General features: G+C 33.5%; 1 protein-coding gene across 1 annotated transcript in view; it reads right to left on the bottom strand.

Moving 5' to 3' along the window:
- NSF (N-ethylmaleimide sensitive factor, vesicle fusing ATPase) overlaps window positions 1-19,007 on the bottom strand; it is a 199,771-nt gene that overhangs the window by 99,576 nt on the left and 81,188 nt on the right. Inside the window, exons 10-13 of the mRNA XM_031968650.1 lie at window positions 6,750-6,949; window positions 3,073-3,238; window positions 2,279-2,353; window positions 1,106-1,293 (exon numbers count right to left, since the gene is read on the bottom strand). Of these exons, the coding sequence (XP_031824510.1) occupies window positions 1,106-1,293; window positions 2,279-2,353; window positions 3,073-3,238; window positions 6,750-6,949 (629 nt within the window). The remainder of the gene's footprint in view (window positions 1-1,105; window positions 1,294-2,278; window positions 2,354-3,072; window positions 3,239-6,749; window positions 6,950-19,007) is intronic.

Raw genomic sequence — 19,007 nt, 5'->3', positions numbered from 1 at the left:
AGAGAGAACCATTATATTTTAAGGAAGAGAACACCACAATGCAGTATAAAAATTTATTAGTCATTCTAGATCTAAATGCTCTCCATCTATCATATTTTAAAATTCCCCTCCACTATTAATTTTCAGCACAAAGATTAACCTAAAGCCCATTTTTTACTGAACATGTAATTTGTAATTCTTTGTTAAACAGAAAGAAATAGCCTGTGCAGATGACTCTACTGAGTTCTTTGTCATCAGTATTCTACATAATTAAGTCCTCAGCTTCTCTACTATTCTTTCCCTTAATATTCATATGAAAATTTAATTGGTTCTGATTTATCTATCACCTAGTTGCAGGTGACAACAAAACTTACATTTTCATTCATGTCTAACATCCTCCTCTCAGGACTGGGGATCAGGTTCCTGAACTAGTGCTTTAAATCATATAAATCATATGATCATAAATCATATAATCTCAAGAGCTGAAAAGCCAGAAGTCATTTAGCCCAATCTATAGACAAAGGGGATTTCTCTCTATAAGATCTCTGATTAGTGGTCATGCAGCCTCTTTCTGAATACTGCCAATGATAACAAATACACTATCCAAGGAAATAGCTCATACTTCTGTCCTGTTTTATTTATTAAATGGTAATTCCTTGCCTTGAGTGAAATTTGCATCTTAAAGTTCCAGCCATGTCTCCTAGTTTTTTCTCTTAAGGCTGAGTAGAACAAATCTAAGTTTTCTTTTACATGATAGCCCTTCTAACACTTGAAGACAGCTATCATACTCCTCATGTCTTCTCTTATTAAAGTTATACAATTCCAGTTCCTTGACCAACCTAAACCTGGCATGGCTAACAGTGCTCTCACCATCCTGGTTGCCCTGAAATATGTCAACATCTTTTCAAAAATGTGACATCCAGATGTAATCTGGCCAGAGTAGAATATAGTAGGACTACCATTTCTTTGTCCTACAAAATACACCTCTATTTATAAAACCTAAGCTCACTCCATACCCCACTAATTTCTACCTCAAATAGGATTCAAAATGCAATTGGCACCATTATACCCCAAAGGACATAAGACTTTTGTAAGGCTGCCATCCCCTGCTATTGGAGTTACTGACCTTGATATGTCTATTCATTGCAGTGGATTGTGCAGCTCGAACCAGACCCTCTAATTCAGCACCACTGAAGTTCTTGGTCTCCACAGCCAGTTCCTTAATATCCACATCTGCAGCTAATAGCTGATGTCCTCTCATCCTAGCTGTATGGATGTGAAGAATCTGTAGCCGACCTTTTTCATCTGGCAAACCTGAAAATTGAAAATGATTGAGTAAGAGAAGCACAATAGATAGAAAACTATCCACAGAGGTAAAAAGGACTGGTTTAAGCCCCAGATCTGATCCACATGAGTTCTATGACTTAGGGGAAGTTACTTAATATTTAAGTGTAAAGGGCCACAGACAGTGGGGGAACTCTGGGTGAGGTATAAGCCCAGAGGGAACCTGCTGACAATGTCTGGTTTGGCTCCTCATCCCCTCTAAGGGCTCTCGGCCTTCCTGAGAAGACAAGGGCAGTGACAACCTGTGTTGTGATTGAAGCAGAGTGATACCAGGTGGCAACTACATACAATAGCAAGTTGTTTATGTGGTCCCATGTGCCCAATATGTACTGGGCTTGTGTCCAGTGTTTTTGTTACTTAAGGGTATGAGGGTATAAAAGGGGAAAAAACCTTGTAATAAATGGACTCCATTTTCCCACCATCCTCTCATTTTACAGATAAGAAAACTTATCCTGCCTATTTGTTCCACCTCATCACTTCTCCACTAAGATGGTATATTTTAATCACTCCAGTGTTGGGGCTCTAGAAACCATGGTACATTTTGTCACCCCAACTTGGGGGCTTTAGAAGGCAGGATATTTTAATCATCCTGGGATGGGGGCTCTAGAAAGCAACAGTATGTTTTGTCATTGCAACTTGGTGGCTCTAGAAAGCAGGACACAACATTTAAGTGCTCCAGGCAACTGAGATGATTTACACTAGCAGATACTTTCATCATCAGGAATTCCCTAAAGCAACAAAATCATAAGTTTCACACAGATCACACACATAGGGAAATGGGTCATTATCAATGGAGTGATCCTAATATACATCTTTTCTTTTGACTGTTAGAAGCATATAAGCACATGCTTCTCATAAGATGCAGCTCCTACTAACATATTAAGCAATAATAGAGAATACTGAATTACTACTACTAATGATCTAGAAACCAATCATTAATGATGGGTCTACTTACCTATTTCCATTTTAACCTCCAGTCTACCAGGTCTCAGAAGAGCCTCATCTATCAGATCAGGTCTGTTGGTCATTCCTGGGTACATAAGTTAAAATAAATGTACAGATAAGTTACCAGAGATGTGAAGTTAACATACAGATTCTTTTCCTAATGCCTTAAGAACTATGTTCTCTTGAAAAGTGAAAGGTATATTTTATAAATGTCAACTAAAAATTTTAAAAGTCTTGAGCACTCTGTCAAGTGATTACAGTTTAAAATAGTGATACAACCAAAAAAGAACCAATAGCAGAAATCTAGAGATGTTTAAAACCAATTCTACACCCCACAATTAATTCCACAAAACTCCACAAAGCAATTTCTAAACTAACAGTGCTAATTCTAGGGACTCTCCTCATTTCAGAGCAAGTACATGGGATACCTTACCCCTTTACTATATCCTGTAGAAGCCAATGCACGATTATTATTATTTTGATCTTCTGTTTTTCACTTAAGACTTTTTCAATGTTTCAAGTGTTCCCAGAGAAGATTTGTTCTATCATCTCCCTTAAAACTATACAAATCAGTCCTAAGGGTGGCTACTTGCTTAATACAATTCTACCCAGAACTAAATTTCCATTCCTTATATTCCCATTAATATTAGACATCAACAAAATCAACAAAGTTTTCAAGGATGTTTAGCACTTTTAAACAAATGAAGATTTTTTTATTTATACATACACACGCATGCACTCACTCACCATCTCAACTTATAGCCTACCCAATGCATGTTTCTATAATATTTTTTTTTAACATACCAATGACTAAGATGTTATTCAGTTGCTCTACACCATCAATTTTTGACAACAGTTGGTTGACAACAGTGTCATGAACTCCTGTACTTCCAGCCATGCTCCCTCTCTGCTTACAGATGGCATCAATTTCATCAAAGATGATGATATGCAAACCACTGTTAGCTCCAAGCTTTTGGGGTAGAAATAAAAACAAGTTATACATTATCACTTAAATATTACAAAAATAACCAATCTACTCTCTTGACTACTGATGGACATGTAATAAGCAATCTTAGTATATACTGACCTTATATAGCTAACAATCTAAAGAAGAAAAAAATATAACTATTTTAATCAATATAAATATTTTTTAAAGCACAAAAAAATTAAATAAGAGCTTCAGGATCTGGATAAATGTAATGGGATTTAGGATTGTCTCAGATTCTATGAATAATTATGTGGAATATAAACTAAAACTAAATGGATGGAAGAGACTTAATTTAATGGAAAAAGATATGTGGAACCACTTGAGTGACGGTTCAGAGACAACTGGGATCCATAGATGACTAATAGATTTTACTAACAAATGTGGGGTATGTTTATATATATTATAGAATAATGCCAGAGTAGATCTAGCTGACAGGGAGCTCTGAAATGCTTAGTGAGAATTCTGTATTTGTTATATAGGAAACGTTAAAATTTTCTACAAATTAAAAACTTTCATAAGTTAACATTAAAATTTATGTTCATAAAAGCAGAGAAAGATATCATTAATTGTCTTTCATCAATATTGTCTATTTTGCACAGCACAAAAAAAGGAGGTATGTCTAATTTTTTTTTTTCAATGTACCTTATGTTACCACTAGAATCATGGCTTCCTTCTCAATCCGACCTCAAAAATTATCTGGGTTTACCGTGAAGCCAAAGACAATGAGAACACTATGTTCAAATAAACTATCACCCTGGCAATCTGCTGTGAATATAATTCATTACAATTATGACCTTTTCAGTACCCTGCTAATCTTATGACTTGTCATCAGAATGCTTCTTCCAAGAAGTCAATGTAACTTCTATTTTTACAGGTGTGTTACTCCAAAAGAAGGCAAGTTCATAGATATAGTATTTATTACAACACACTAGGAATTAGGTTAGAAAGATGTCAAAATTAATGTTCACAGATTAATATAGTTGAATCATCAATAAAGCCATTTCTAAAAGGTTTAAATCCTTATAAGACTATCCTGTTCAATCCACTAGCTTCTAGCTCTCTTCTTGCCATTTGAAAAATCTTTTCCCATAGAAACAAATCTGATGCTATTCAGCCCCTGGCAACAGCCTTCTGAAGAGACTGTTCTATATTTAGCCAGGATGACCTATTTGCGATTCTTCATCTCCTTCAGCCTAGACTGTCAAGAATCACAGAGGTGACGCTTTTCTTTATTCTGTTAACACTGCCCTGCCCCCAACCTACTGCATGGAGTCAATAGCTGGGTATGTTGAGCTATTTCTGAATGTATAGGATGAGAGAAGTCGTATTTGAAAAGAATGCTTATGATTAATTTTTATCTAAAAATCCTTTACCAGGACCCATATAAATTAAAAAACTTATACCATCACTTTTCTATTGTAACAAAGAACTGGAAAGAAAGTAGGCACTCAGCAGTTGTGAAACAGATTTTCAAATAATGATATATAAATATAATGGAATATTTACTATACTATAAGGAATAATGAAAGGGACAAAAAATCATAGTTGGATTTGTACTAATCAATGTGGAATAAAGTGTATTGAACCAAGAGAATATTTTATATAATTTAACTATAATATAGTAAAGAGAAACAACTGTAGAAAAATTTAAGAATTCTTATCAATGCAATGATCAATTGTAACTTTTGAAGACTTCCTTGGAGAGAAGTAAAAGATTAGAATTACAAAATCAATGAGAGAGGTAAAAGACTAGAATTACAAAATGAAGCTGTATTTTGAGATGTGGGCAAGGTATGCTTTGCACAACTATACTTATTTATTATAAGAGAGGATTTTTTTTGGGTGGGGGAAAATATCAAAGGGGATCGTGAGGAGTGACAGTGATAGTAGAAAAGGAGGATCAATGAATTATTTAAAATACAAAATAAATATTTTCCTTTTTTGTTGCTTTTTTTCTTTTTTGTTCTGCTGCTTCTTTCACAACATAACTAATGTGGAAATATTTAAAAATAAAACAAACACAAAATAGATAGCAAAAGGAAGTTCAGAAGTGGATAAAAATAAGGCAGTGTTGGAACTTTCATGTTCAATATGCAGCATATTTGGGGAGCTAGATGGCACAGTGGATACAGTACCAGCCCCTAAGTCAGGAGGATCTGAGTTCAAATCTGGATTCAGACACTTAACACTTCCTAGCTGTGTGACTCTGGGCAAGTCACTTAACCCCAATTGCCTCAACAAAAACAAAACAAAAGAAAATAAACAAAACAAAACAAAACAAAAAACCAATATGCAGCATATTTTTATAAAATCTATAAGTAGTAAAAAGTCAATATGAACTACTTTTTAATCTTCTTTGTAAAATTTATGAAAATTTTAAAAATAAAAATAATTGACCAGTTTTAACAGTTGTATTCTCACATTTATTTATATATGAATTTAGACACAGCACAAGAAAGTCCTCCTATAACCAAATGGAAATATTCATAATTTTGATTTTATAAAATGCTTCTTTGAGTTATTTTCCCACTCCATAAAACAGCAGCAATAACAAACACATAGTACTTGAAATGTTAAAAAAAAATTAAATAAAAATCTTATTGGTTCAGGGAATTTAAGTTGACTAAACTGTGGAATTAAGAATTTAACCTTAATTGGTTAGTACTTGTATCATAGTCCACCAAAGCTGATGCCTGTTTGAACTCATATCTGTAGGGGGTGACCTCATCTTGAGGTCTAGAAATGACATAGGCCCCACGAAAGGAACAACAGCTCTCTAATGGTCATCATACATAAACTAAAATGTCTATTATGATGCTGGTTCTCAAACATTTTAAGTTTTATGAGAATAGTAACAAGTTATTTTATTCTTAAGTATCTTAATCTTAATGAAGTTATCAAATTCTTATCAAAATGGTGAAGAAAAATAAATGAAATTAATATAGGTCAGCGGATGAAGTGTTATTTATTTTAAACTTTATTTTTAAGTTCAGAATCACCTTTTTCTTTGAACTCAGTCCAATACTTGCCATTATACTGATGATTCAGCTCACTTTCATGTAATCAAATTCCTACATGTGATCCTTAATGCATACATATGTAAATATGTGTGTACACATCCTCACAAGCTAGATTTTTCATATTTTAAAGGTTATTATATACATTCAGGCCAGTAAAGTATCAAACTATAATGTGTCCCTGTGACACCTTTACTCACATGTAATCATCTGTGTTTGGATTGTGATTGTTCAGTGGTCAAGGACATGAATACCTCTCTTTCCATATAATGGAAATAGCCTTACTGTCTAAGAGATAAAGCTATCTGTAAATTATGGACTAAATAAATATTATTTGTGTGCTATATCAAAATATAAATACTATAAAATAATAGTTTCCCCATCATATATCTTAATTTTCCTTTTCATTCTAAGTCACAACTAGGCTTTTTATTAATTTTGTAATAATAATTCCTATCATTTTATGTTTACATTACCCTCCTCTGCTCTTCTTCAGCATCAGCAAAGAGTTTACGGATATTCGCCTCTGATTCTCCAACATATTTGTTAAGAATTTCTGGCCCATTGACGACTTTGGGTTCTCTTGCATTCAGCATTTTGCCAATCTGTCGAGCCAAAAGGGTCTTACCACAGCCCGGGGGACCATATAACAGAATACCTTTTACATGTTTGCAACCTAAAGAAAAAGAAGTAAAGTCCCAGATCAATGGATTAAAATTCAAGAGGAACCTGTATTGAACATTCAAGACATATTGAAACATTTTTTTCCTTTCCCCTTCAAGTTCATATCAGTTTAAGCAATATTATTTATCACATTCTTGTACAGAAAACAAATGTTATCAAGAAAAAAAATTACAAATACTTATAAGGAAAACTTAAATATTAATCTTACAGAACACTCATCCCTATAGAATGAAACTATCTATAAAATAGTTTCCTCATTTTGGTCTACAGAGCATACAATTCTACCCATGAAAATGCCAGTATAGTCTAAATGCCTATGTAGTGAATACTTTTAACTATTTTCACTATCTTTCAAAATAAGAGCAGGATAATTGTGCTTTAGACAATTTAGCTAAGATATTTAACCTAATTGTAAAAGGAAAAGATTGCTCACTCAACTAATTGAAATTAGAATATAATTAAGAGGATTGTTGTAAAGCATTTCACACAAGAATAGCTCCTCCATATAGAACCATGAAATATACGAATTAGAAGGAAACTCAGAGGTCATCTCATCCAACCTCTTCATCATACAGATGAGCAAAACTAGGGTCTATAAAAGTAAAGTTTTGCACAAGGTCACTCTGCTTGGCAAATGACTCAAAATTCAGGCCTCTTGAATTCTTGTCCCCTAGAAAGGACATTATTCCCATAATGTCCTATGGAGAAAACTAGACAAGTTAATTTGTAGCTTCCCAAACTGTCTAAATTAATGCCAGTGTATAGTGAATAGTGCACACTTGAAAGGGTAACCATTTCTCAGACAAATGACTTCCCTAATAGTAACACAGGAGAGGTCAAAGCTCCACTCTAGGGGAATTTGATTATTTTGGGAGGAAGCACCAATAAACACCTGAAAACCCCCATACTACCAATATTATTTGATGGACCACACAGCATAGTTCCTGATAGACTTACTCCATAAAATCCAGAATGACCAAAGAGATCCCATGAAGTCCTTTTGCTCACAGCCAGATCAACTTTTCAAGAAAACCACCATCAGTCATTTGGTAACAGAGTACAGAACTCTTCCCTCCTTCTTTCAGTTTAACAGTTACCTCAACTTTGTTTTAAGGAGTTATTCTACTTTCACCTCACAAAAGGAGTATACTGCAAAGTAATTTGTTATTAAATCCTGGTGCTTCAAGGAGAGACACAAAGAAGTATACCTCACTTTACAGAACAGCACATTTCTTGAAAAGATGATCATAAAGCAAGTTTCTGTACCACAGTTATAATTTCTAACTGACCTCCAATAAATGCTATGTTCCCAATCAACTTAGAATGTAAACTTTTAAAATTCATATATCTCAAGGGAAAAAGAAGTGCCAATAATGTCACAAATTACAAATGTTTTTGTTAAAAATGTATTTTGAGAGGAAATAAAAATGTTGTACATTTAAATCTAAGTTCTTTTCTGGTTCTATCACTATTCTAGTATACTTATATACTTATATAGTATACCACCTACTGAAAATCTAAGCTTTAAGTAAAAGCTATGGGACACATGTTTGTATTTAATGAAACTTTATTCCTAGTTTAGGAATAAAAAGTTAAATATTTAACTGAAGACAAGGCTCCAGTGAAAGTGTATCTGACTCTTTAAAGCGTATCTGACTCTTTAAAGCAATCTCCTGAATTTTCCTATAGCTAAGGGTTTTGACTCCTTCTTTTTGCTTTCAGCTGATTATCTAGAGATTCTATTTCCAAGATTCTAATTCAGGGTAGTAACCTACACTTTTCACTTGATAGGAGGGAGAGAAGTAGTAGTTTCTTTTTCATGTCAAGGAACAATTTAGTCACTGGATGTCAGGGTCATATTTTAAGGACATAATCCCCATCTTTAAGTTTTTCTCCCAGATGTAAAGTGTTTTTTGCACTAGAAAAGTTATAGCTGATGTTCATTCACCTAAATTTCTCCACAGTATTTGACACCCTATATCAATACTGTCCCCTTTCCTTTCCTTAACTTCTGTGATTTTACACAGTTCTTGGCAGTTTTCTTTAAAGTTCCACTTCCTGTCCTCAATCCTAATTGATTCCCAAATCTTATCATCACTATCCCCAAACTGGAATGCCATTTTCCCTCCTCTTGCATGCCCTGGAAGGGCCAATTTGAGGCCCACCTAAGAAGATTTTCCTCAGTGCTTACTCCCTACTATGAATTCATACCACTTAAAAGTCTACTACTACTCATTAAACAATCACATGCTAACAGTCTGGTTCTCAAGGTACCTTTCTGCTTTACCTCATATTTTTCTCCTTCATGTACTATATGAGCAATAGGATGGTATATAACTCAGCTTCTTAAACTGCGATTTGCAACCTCAAAGGGAGTCTCATAACTGAATGTGGGATTTTTAAAATTATAATTATCAGTAAATATTTGATTTGTATGCTTATTTTATATACATATATATCTATCACATAAAAATTTCTCAGGCAAAAAGAGATCACAAGTAGAAAACATTTAAGAAGCCCTAATGTAGAAGTTGCTATGTAGAAGAAAGAGTGCTTTACTAGGTTTGGAGTTGGGGGAACTGGTTGTGTTATTTTCTATCTGTGTGACCCTGGACAAGCACATCTGTTTCATCTATAAAAGGTGAGAGGTTAAAAGAGATGATTATTAAGGTCACTTTCCAGTATTTTAAATCTTATGATCTTATGCTTTAGTCAGACTAACACTTCCCCAGTTCTGTGTTGATAATGCCACATCCTACAACCGGAATATTCTTTATCTTTGCTAACAAATCTATCCATTTAATTTCTTCAGTAGAGCTAACTAAACTACCTCACACATCTATAATTTATGAAACTTTTCCTGATCTTTCAGCTCTATTCTTGGAGCTCTTATAGGATGTTCTTTATATTTCTAGTATTTTATTTTGCATTATGGTTCTCTATGCTCTCCTGTTAGACTCTAGGGTCCATGCAGGCAGGAATGATTTTATTTATCCTTGTATATCTGTCAGCACTTTGTATAATGCTTTGTATATAGCTGGTGCTTAAGTTAATTTCCTTATACTTTTATTTTTTTAGTTAGTTTTCAGTTATTGAATCCTGAACTTTCCCCACTAAGGTATAATGAAAATTTAGCCTTCCAAATTCATTAGAATTTTATGGTTGGCAAATTTGGTATAGGAGAAAGAATATTTTTGGATTCCATTTATATAGTTTTGTTACTAAAATGCTGAAATAATTTCATTTCTATTCCCACTTCTTTCTAGCTCCTTGCCCTTCAATACATGGCTTTGAGAATACAATGAACTCCATAAAAAAATTTTTTTTAAAAGAAATACTCTATAAACACAACATATGCATATGTACAAACATATAAGCACATATTAAAATATACAAAAAATTTTTTGTTGTTAAAACTTTTGGTTCATGGGTGAATGCTCATTACTTTCATAGACTAATTTAAATATATGCAAAATGTTTTAAGATATCTTGGAGAAATGCAAAATAAACCAAAAAAAAAAAAACATGTAAATACTGAAATAGCAACTTCAAAAAAATAAATTTGCTTTGTGATATTATTATAAAGGATGAAAAGAAAAAAGAAACAACTAAATCAACACATTTATAGAACCAAATCTAGTACAAGAATACATATAAATGTGAAATAGTAACAGGCTTAAGTTATTGTTAAATTTAATTTAAAACTTTAAAAAAAATCCAGTCTATGTGCAATAGATTCACAGTTTCATATATATCCTTTTTTATTCCTCTTTGTATATGAAAATATTCATTTTTGTTAGTATCTGTCATAATGTTTTTTTAATCCAAACAGGTAAGTTTTTATTTTTTTGGTTTTTTTTTAAGGAGCAACAATTTGCACCAGAGCTAGGCTATCAAAAAGCTACACTCTTTGGTATACGTCATATCACAACAAATCATAGGCATATAAAATTTTAGAAATCTTCAGATTCAACTTTTCTATTTTATAGATGAGGAAACTAAGGCCTAAAGAATTTAATTTATTTGCCCATGATGTTATCAGTGAGTTAATGGCACATTAGAGAAGGAATCCTACTCTTCTGACTCTCACATTTTTCTCCATATGAAAATGAAGCACTATATAAATGTGAGGATGTATGATGATTCCTCACATTTATCTTCATAACAGTATTTACCTTATTAATAATAAAAGAGACTTTATTTTTTATCATTTTCAAGGAGCTTATCTGCTAAAGAAAGAAGACTATCTTTATTTAAGTTAGTACCAAAGAATTCCACAAGTTATATTATAAATGGGCAGTTAAAGCATGAAAGTTAGTCATTAATCTCATTCAGATGATCAGCTTTTTATCTTAGTAAGGGAATGTTGCTTAAAATGTAGATTCTTATTTCCTCTTTCATATTTAAATTTCAGGAAAATAAGCAATTTAAGAGTATTGAGTATCTTAATCTTTTAAAAGCATCTAGATGTCTAGACAAGTAAAATTAAGATTAGGATTAGACTAACTTTTACCAATGATTGATAATAATGCCCCATTTATGTTCTCCCAGGTCTTGGGCATTCCTGAGCCAGATTAATGGTTGTGTACAAACCTCCTCTCCCCATTCATATTGCTGCAGTCAAAATAATTTCTTTCCATTTGTTCTCAACTTGTTTCTCCTGCTTCTTCCATATAAAGTTTGAGTTTTTCATCTTCATTTTCAAGCCCTTCCCATCTCTTCTCCTGCCTTTCTAACCTATATAATTAAGAAATATAGTGGGTTTGTGGTATAGTCAAATGCACTACCAGAACATTTATTTCCTCAAAAGAATCCAAAACAAAACTGCTTTCAGTTTGTTTAACTTTCTTATCTAATTTGCTTTTATTAATAATAGACAGAAGTATAGTACATCGAACGCTACTGAAGTGTGGTAGTGAAATAATCTCAAATGGTAGTTTATAAAATAATTATTTCTATTTGGTTTTGGAATTTAAGCTTATACTTACATTTTGAATATTGAGATGATTACATGATCTAGGAATTCACATTTCTTACAAGATAATCCATACTCTGAAGCTCCTACTTAAAGAGAAGCTATAAAATTGTTCAGATTCTTCATCCAGTTTCCCTCGCTCAATTTCTCCCTGTCTCCCATACCATTCAGGAAAGCCGCATTACATTTCAGACTAATACAATATGCCAGCCTAAGCAGAGGTACCTTTCATCTTCTTTTGACCTGATTCAAAGATTCCCTGGAGACAGAAGAGGTAAATTTAAATTTTATTGAAAGATCTCCTATGAGTAGCTTAGTCAAGCTCTTGCTGGAGTATAGGCTATATATTGGTATAACAAAGTATACACACATATCTGTTTAGGAATCAAAGAGCTCTCAAAGTTCTCTAACAAGATCTGTTAGAGAAATAATTTTGCCTGGGCTATTTAGTTTAGCTAAGTATCTACATTCACAAATATAACTCACTTAAGAATAGAGGAAGTTATCCATTTAAGGACATGTTAGTAATTATTAATTTTAGCAATACTTTGTTTTTGCTACAATTTTAGAAATAAATTTCAATAATTTCAAGGTATTAGCCAAACAATATAGTACCTGCCTCCCACAATTGTTGTAAGGATAAAATATTAGTAAAGTGACTTGTAAACCTTAAAGTACTACATAAGTGTGTAGCTGTTATCATTGTATTAATAATACCTATTATAAGCAAAAATGAAAGGGAACAAGTGTTTATTAAGGACTTACTATATGCCAGGACCTATGCTACATGATTTATAAATATTATTTCTGATACTTGCAACAATCCTGCAAGATATGTGCTATTATTATCCCCATTTTACAGATCAAAAAACTGAGGCAGAGAGCAGTTAAGTAATTTGCCCAAAGTTATATAGCTAATAAATGTCTGAGGCTGGATTTGAACTCGGGTCTTGTTGGAGCAGCTAAGTGGTTCAGTGAATAGAGTGCTGAGCTTGAAATTAGGAATATTCATCTGGCCTCAGATACTTACAATCTATATAACCCTGGGCAAGTTATGGGCTGAAGAAGAAAATGGTAAAGCACTCTAGTATCTTTGCCATGAAATCCCCAAATGGGATCAGGAAAAATTGGATACAACTGAGAAACAACTAACTTCCTAACTTCAAGTTGTACTAGTGTTTTTTTCATTGTGCCACACTGCTACCAATGATGAAATCACTTGCATAGGCTCTCCAGACACATTGAAACATAAGAGAAGAGAAGGCAAGTTTCTTGTTCATTACTGTCCCAGATCCTCCCTATTGTATTAATACTTAACAACTACTACTCTCTGAAGTCCACTCTATCTAGATATATTATTTTATCTAGAACATGATTCTTTACTAGCCTTATCATTCTCCCTCTTGCCTCAGGTATTTAGCACCTAGATTATAGTCTTCCTCTGTACACTGATCCTAGTTCTTACATTTGAGGGCTTCAATTTATGTTGATGCCCCTTCAATTACTCCTGCTTTTCATCAATATTTTCATCTTCCATCATCTGCCCCCTTCATTCCACTCATTCATAGGGCTGGTCACAGCTTGGGTCGCATCTTATCACTCATGAATATTTCATTTCCTCAGTTGGTGACTCAGAAATTTGTTTTTTCTTCCCATGTCATCCATCTTTCTATCTTTCTTTCTGCACACTTTATGCCTCCTAAGCCTTGTCTGTAGTCTAGTCATTCTCACTCTAACTCATCTTTTTTGGCCAACTGTAATTTTTTAAGAAGTTGTTTTCTTCAATTTTTTTCTTTCCTTTTCTAAGTTGTTGACTCTCTCATGCAAAACTCACATTTCCTTTCTTATTTTTTCTTCTACCTTTCTTATTTGCCTTTTAAAGTCTTTTATAAACATTTCCAAGAAACCTCTTTGGGCCCGAGACCAATTTATCTCACTCTTTGACATTTCTTCTGTGGACATTCTGTCCTCATCTGAGTATTTTAGTCTGCCCTGTCACCAGAGTAGCTTTCTATGGTCAAGGTTCTTTTCTGTTTCTTGCGCCTTTTCTTTTATATTTCCTCTTCTTTTACTTTTATGGTTGAGCTCTGCTCCTGGGGTAAAAGGGACTCAGGATGAAGGAAAGCAGTAACTTGAGGCTATAGAAGACTGGTGGCTTTAGAATCTGACACTACTTACTGTAATATTTATTTTATTAACTATTTAACATATACAAAATAATGCTATCATTTTTTATTAAATTCCTATCTTTGTTAAACATGTAGCTCATTGATGAAGGTTTTAAGTATTGTGTCCCTAGCCCCACCTTCCCCATAGGCACTGAGGTTTTTATTGCATGACTTTGCATAATGCAATGCCATATATCGATTCTATAACTGTATAACTATTTAGATACATAGGGGATACAATTACTAGGATGAGAATTATGAAAGGCTTTAGTTAACACATCCTACACACAGCTTAAAATTATGAGGGTCTAATACTCTATATCCAGTGGGATTTAATCCACTATAATGATGTTACTTGCCCATCACCTCTAGAGAAAGTACCATTATTTAATATTTACTTCATTCTAGTGCTTCAGATAAGTGTGATCTTGTCTTTTAAATAGTTCACAGATAACAATGTCTCACTTTTACAATAAAAAGTATAATGCTTCTTCTTTGGAATCTTTCAAAGAAACAAAAACACAGCAGCAAGTTTGCATCTTCTTTTTAGTAGAAAAACATTAAATCTGTTTTTCATAAGGGATGTTATCTAGGGGAGTTCTATTTAGAAAAATTTGTCAGTCAATTTTCAGCATCCAAAAGGGAAAAAAATTGGGGCAAACATTAATTTTATGTAAGAATGAGCAGGATGATAATAAATTAGAAGTGATTTCTGTCAAATTAGTGTCAGAATAAGGAGTGCTAAATTCATTTTGTGGACAACATGAGCTAGGTAGGATAAGTGTGAAATGGAATCTGAATGATGACTGATGCTTAAAGGGGAATCCCAAGCACAGATACCAGATGAAACACAGACAGATCCACCATGTTCATAGATGAGGCAGCCTGTCAAAAGGCTTCTGACAAGTCAAGACACATTCAAACAAAACAGGCTTATAAGTTTTCTTTATGTACAAAAACGGATTTGAATACTGAGCTTTATGTAATGTATGCACCTGCACAAAGTGCAATCATAATCCCGGATAGCCTTTTCAATGCCAATTCCCTACTTGAGAGGAACACTGGTTCCAACTACTCTAGGTTACTCTTAATTTTGTTATAAAGCCCACCCAACTCTTACATTTGTGTACCCTTTATGATCTAATCACGTTTTATATGTTCTCAAGAGTCTTTATAAATCTCTTCTAGACAAGAGTAAAGACCAGAGACAGCAAATTATGGCAGGCTGTGCAATTGTGCTTCATGAGTTAAGAATGGTTTTTGTGTTTTTAAATAAAGTTTTATTGCATTTTAAAATGCAAAAATCATTCTAGAACTCCTGGCTGAACAAGAATGAGGGGATAGGTTGTTTTTGGCTCTTAGGCTTTAGTTTGTTCATTCCTGTTCTAGGAGACAATTTCCTTCAACTCACCTCTTCTTTGAAACTACTGATATAAAAATTGTTAGCCACCTGAGCTTTTAGCATGGTATAAGTATTATACTTCTTCTTGATCAATCTGCAAGGAAAGGAAATATTAAAGACCAAGATCACAACTCTACCCTACTTGAGCAGACAGGTCTTTTTATCACCAGCCTCTAGGCACCATTTTATCTAGTACAGACTTGCAGGAACTCTAACTCTAAAATGCCAGGAGCATTTTATGTTGAAGTGAGATAGTGAAAAAGTTCCTGATGCTCTGAGCACCAAGGATCGTCTTATGAATTCCCACCTGGTCAAACAGCTGTATAAGGGTATCTGTCACTTGACTGGTCTATATCCAAGTAATGCTGTTGATTTAATATAGATCATTTTATTAGATAGTCTAGAACTAAAGATGGGGTATGTGTACCAATTCTCCAAACTAATCTTTGCTGACACTCCCAGTCTTTACACTCCCTTGTAGGGTGTTGCCTGGTATTTCAGAAATTCTTGATGACAAACATCACACATCCACTATAGCAGGTCCTGCCTTGCTGCCACCTGGCAGCATGTATCTTAAAATTTTAGAACTTTAAATGTTTGAAGTTTTCCCTTTCTTTTCTTTTTGCTTCCTTTCCATAATTTTTATTGCCCAGTACAAATTGGTTTGCCTTTTACACAATTTACCTATTCCCTTCTCCTACCTAGAAAGTCCACTCCACTTTTTTTTGGTCAATTCATTTTTCTCCTTTTTTTCCTCCTCAAAACTCATCGAAGAAAACTTCTAAAATGCAGACTAAAATTTTAGTCTCATCTCCACACTTGCATAACCATGTACATTTCTATGTCACTTTACAATTTACAAAGGATTTTCTCTATAAAAAACTTCTTAGGGAAACAATACCAGTTATTTGTATCCTATGAAGTTAATTTGCTAAGTATTCTTAAAGTCTCTTAGACATATTTTACCAATAATGGATGGTAACTTGCTTCAGAACAGGTACTGCAGACCTTTCTATTTCTTTAATAATCAGGCACAAAAATGAAGAACCAATTAATTTTGTGTACAGAGTGGTCATTCATTCAATAACTATGGCTTGGTGAAATGAGAGAAAAACAAGAGGCTTGCTGTAACATTCCAAGCATAAGGTTGTAAGCACTATGAAATGGAAAAGAATCAAGGTACTGAGAAAAAAAATGGCAGGGAATTAAAACTGGGGTTGGGGAACCAGAGAGACAAAAGATAAAAATCAATTTAAGGCTTTTAATTTTAAGGATGAAAATATCATGTAATGCTGAGAATATCTGTTTTTGATAGATGATAAGTTTAATAAATATTCATTGAATTGAATGATATAAATTTAGAACAAGTTGGTAGTTTTATATATTACAGAATATCCAATTAAAGATAATAGAAAAATTTAGAGATACAATTTAATAAAATACATAATGCTTTTAATATGGAACTTACACAAGGAGATCAACAAAATTTTTAATTGAATAAATACTTAATTAGGGAGAGTAAGAAGCGTAGATGTACATTTTAGTAATTACCTATTTATTGATGGTAGTTGAAACCACATGAACAAATAAAATGTTCAGCAACAGTGTTAAGAACAAACAAAAGTACTAAGTACTGAAACTGAGGGAATGTCCACTGTTAATGGATATGAAAGAGAAGAATCAGCACAGAAATATTCAGAGCTGTGAAATGAGTGAGAAAAAACCACAGAAGACAATAGTCAATAAACATTTTTTAAGCACCTACTATGTGCCAAGCACTGTCCTAAGTGCTGAAGCTACAAACTGTAATATTCTTCTCTAAAATAGAATGTTCTTTGGGAGGTTTCTTGGGGGGCTTGTAGGCAGCCTTAGTTTCAGTTCAGAGTAATCACCCCAAATGCAGGAAGGAGTTAAAGTCCAAATCTTTTATTTTCTCCTTCAAAGTCTTGTTTCTTTTCCTGGGGCCTGGTTAGCTTTAATAGAGTCCTATTTCTCTCCTTGGTTCCGAGAGTTTAAGCTGCTTTCTCTGGCTTGTGAATCTCCTTGACTGAATCCTGACTGCAGTTCAGAACTTCTAGTGGGCTTCTGTGTTTGGTCCTGAGAGCTTCTTGCTTATATGCTGTACACTGAGTACACACCAATCATTATATCACTAGGAAACCATTATTTATTATAGAATTAAATCAATGCTAAACTAGATTTAATCACTGTCTCCTCAATTCCACTTACTTGGCACCTTGTAATAATCCTAACAACAAACAATAGAAAACTAGTTCCTACCCTTAAAGGAATTATAATCTAATGAGGGAAGACAATATAGAAAAGAAAACTGAAAGGGAGAGGACTAGAGGTAGGGTACCCATTAGAGGGCATGGGAGCATGACGTTAGGGGAAACCAAGCTTAGCCACTGATGGAAAAGTTAACTGAGTTCTGAGTCCTTATAAAGGAAAGCTCTGCGATCTCTCTGCTTTTCAGGCTTCTAATCAATCAATCAGAAGAGTAAAATGTATCAATAATGAAAAGAGTTTCAATTGAAGGGATCAGTCAAGAGAGCAAATGGAATTGGCAAGTCAAAAGGAAAAGGAAATGAGATTTATTTAAAAGGAGTCACTACTGAGAGTTCTTTTTCTTAAACTATTAAGAATAGAAGACAACCTGGAAAATATTTAAAGATAAAGTATTGAGAATGGAGAGTAAGAGATAAATGATACAATTTAAATGAGTATTATGTTGAAGGAAAGTTTTCTAAGTAAAGTAGACTTTAGATTAAAACAGTATTTTGGATTTTTGATCTTTATATCCTGAGACCCTAGTACAATGCCTTGTACACAGTAGGTACTTAATAAATATTTGCAAAGTTTACTTCTTGGAAAGTCTGTTAGTCAAAAGAAAAGGAACTAATTAAAAGAGAAAGACCTAAAAAATTTGAAAAGTAGAAAATAGAAAAAACATGGGATCAAAAGCTTATAAAATTTGCTACACTATGAAATTAGTCACTATAATGTCTTACTTTTAAAAAATAATCAAAAGAAATAAGCACCTATAATATGCCAGGAATTGTGCTAAGAGAGCTGGGAATACAAAAAGAGGCAAATGACAGTCCCTATCCTCAAGGAAATTAAAATCTAATGGAGGAAACATAAACAAATGCACACAAAACAAACTATATAGAGTAAAAATAGGAAATAATTCACAAAAGAAAGGCACTAGAATTAAGAGTAATTGGGGGGGACTTCCAGTAAAATATAGTTTTTTAGTTATTACTTAAAGGAAGTGAGAAAGGCCAGTAGGCAGAATAGAGAAGGGAGAGTATTCAGCCCTGGGAGACAACCAGAGAGGCTAAGTTATAAAAGGCTTGAAACAACAAATAGAATATTTGTATTTCATCCTGGTGGCAATAGGGAACCATTAGAATTTGGGTAGGAGTTGCCAGGACTGGACCTGTGCTTTAAAAAAAAAAATTAGTGGTTGAATGAAAGATGAACTGGAGTGAGGAAAAATCTG

Source organism: Sarcophilus harrisii, chromosome 4 (genome assembly GCF_902635505.1).
Source record: "Sarcophilus harrisii chromosome 4, mSarHar1.11, whole genome shotgun sequence".
Taxonomy (NCBI): Eukaryota; Metazoa; Chordata; class Mammalia; order Dasyuromorphia; family Dasyuridae; genus Sarcophilus; species Sarcophilus harrisii.
This window is presented reverse-complemented; position numbering and strand designations above follow the sequence as displayed.